General features: G+C 68.8%; 1 protein-coding gene across 1 annotated transcript; it reads left to right on the forward strand.

Moving 5' to 3' along the window:
* Positions 1-50: 50 nt before the first annotated feature.
* On the forward strand, positions 51-1,297 carry NKPD1 (NTPase KAP family P-loop domain containing 1; the record flags this gene model as incomplete). Its single annotated transcript, XM_039729289.1, has 1 exon — positions 51-1,297. A coding segment is annotated over exon 1 (1,244 nt), but the record flags the coding sequence as incomplete, so codon positions are not given.
* Positions 1,298-1,313: the final 16 nt, after the last annotated feature.

A 1,313-nucleotide genomic window follows, 5' to 3' on the forward strand; every position in this document is an offset into this window, starting at 1 on the left:
CCAAACCCCAGCTCAAACCCCAATCCCAACCCCCGCTCTTGTTGCCAGCCTTCATGCGGGAGGAGATGGTGCAACGTGAAGCCGCCGAGCTGCGCCGGGGCCACCGCAAGCCGCGCAGCCCCCACGGCTGGGGCCTGCTGGAGGCCCTGTGGCTCCTGGCCTTCTACGAGCCCGTGGTGACCGAGGGCCACCTGCGCAGGAAGAACCTGGAGTTCATCTTCATCCGCTTCAGCGCCTGGGAGTTCGCGGGCTGCGACAAGCTCTGGGCGGGGCTGGTGACCACGCTGTGCCACCACGTCCGGCAGCACTTCGGCGCCTTGCCGCTCAGCGTCTTCCACGTGCTGGGCTCGCGGCCGCGCTTCGCCTCGGGCTTCTCGCAGCGCGAGTGGGTGCTGAAGAAAGGGACCTGCCTGCGGCTCTGGGGGCTGCTGCTGGTGCTGGCCGTGGGCATCGCCATCCTGCTGGTGGCGCTGCTGGTGCCGGGCATCAAGGACCACCACGCGCTCAAGGTGGTGGGCAGCGCCGTGGCGTCGCTGTCGGGCTCCTCGCTGGTGCTGGGCGCCTTGTCCATCCTCAAGAACTTCCTGGTCAGCGAGAAGAAGAAGATCGAGCGCCTGACCAACAGCGACAGGTTCGCCGGGCAGCTGGGCTTCATGAGCAAAATCCGCGACGAGGTGGAGGTGTTGGTGGATTATTTGGCTTTCATGGAGGTCTTCGAGCGCCGGCGGCTGCGCGTGGTGCTGGAGATCACCAGCCTGGACCTCTGCTACCCGGAGAAAGTGGCCGGAGTGTTCAACGCCATGGCCACGCTGCTGTCGGACGCCAACGCGCCCTTCATCTTCCTGCTGGCCGTGGACCCCAGCGTCATCGTGCCGTGCCTGGAGCAGACGGGCTGCATGAAGGGGCTGGCGGACAACGGCTACCTGTACCTGAACCGCGCCGTCACGCTGCCCTTCTCCATCCCCGAGATGGGCGCCCGCTCCCGCCTGCGCAGCGTGGCCGCCGCCATCCAGACGCGCGAGGACCTCATGTACCGCATCATCGCCGGCAACGTCGCCAAAACCCGCGGCGGCGGCTGCGGCGGCGGCGGCGTTCCGGAGGCGCCCAGCTGGAAGGAGGCGGATTCCGAGGCGGTGGCGTGGATCCACGAGGCGTTCCGCTGCCTCCACGACGCCTCCGACGTTTTGAGCCGCTACCTGCCGGAGAACGGCGCCAACGTCCGGCGCATCGTCAACACCATCCCCATCACGCTGCGGCTGCTGCTGCACCGCGCCGCCGGCGCCGCCGCCGTGCCCTCGCCCCGCGCCGCGGCC

This window comes from Passer montanus, unplaced genomic scaffold (assembly GCF_014805655.1).
Source record: "Passer montanus isolate IOZ18808 unplaced genomic scaffold, ASM1480565v1 scaffold689, whole genome shotgun sequence".
In the NCBI taxonomy this organism is placed as follows: Eukaryota; Metazoa; Chordata; class Aves; order Passeriformes; family Passeridae; genus Passer; species Passer montanus.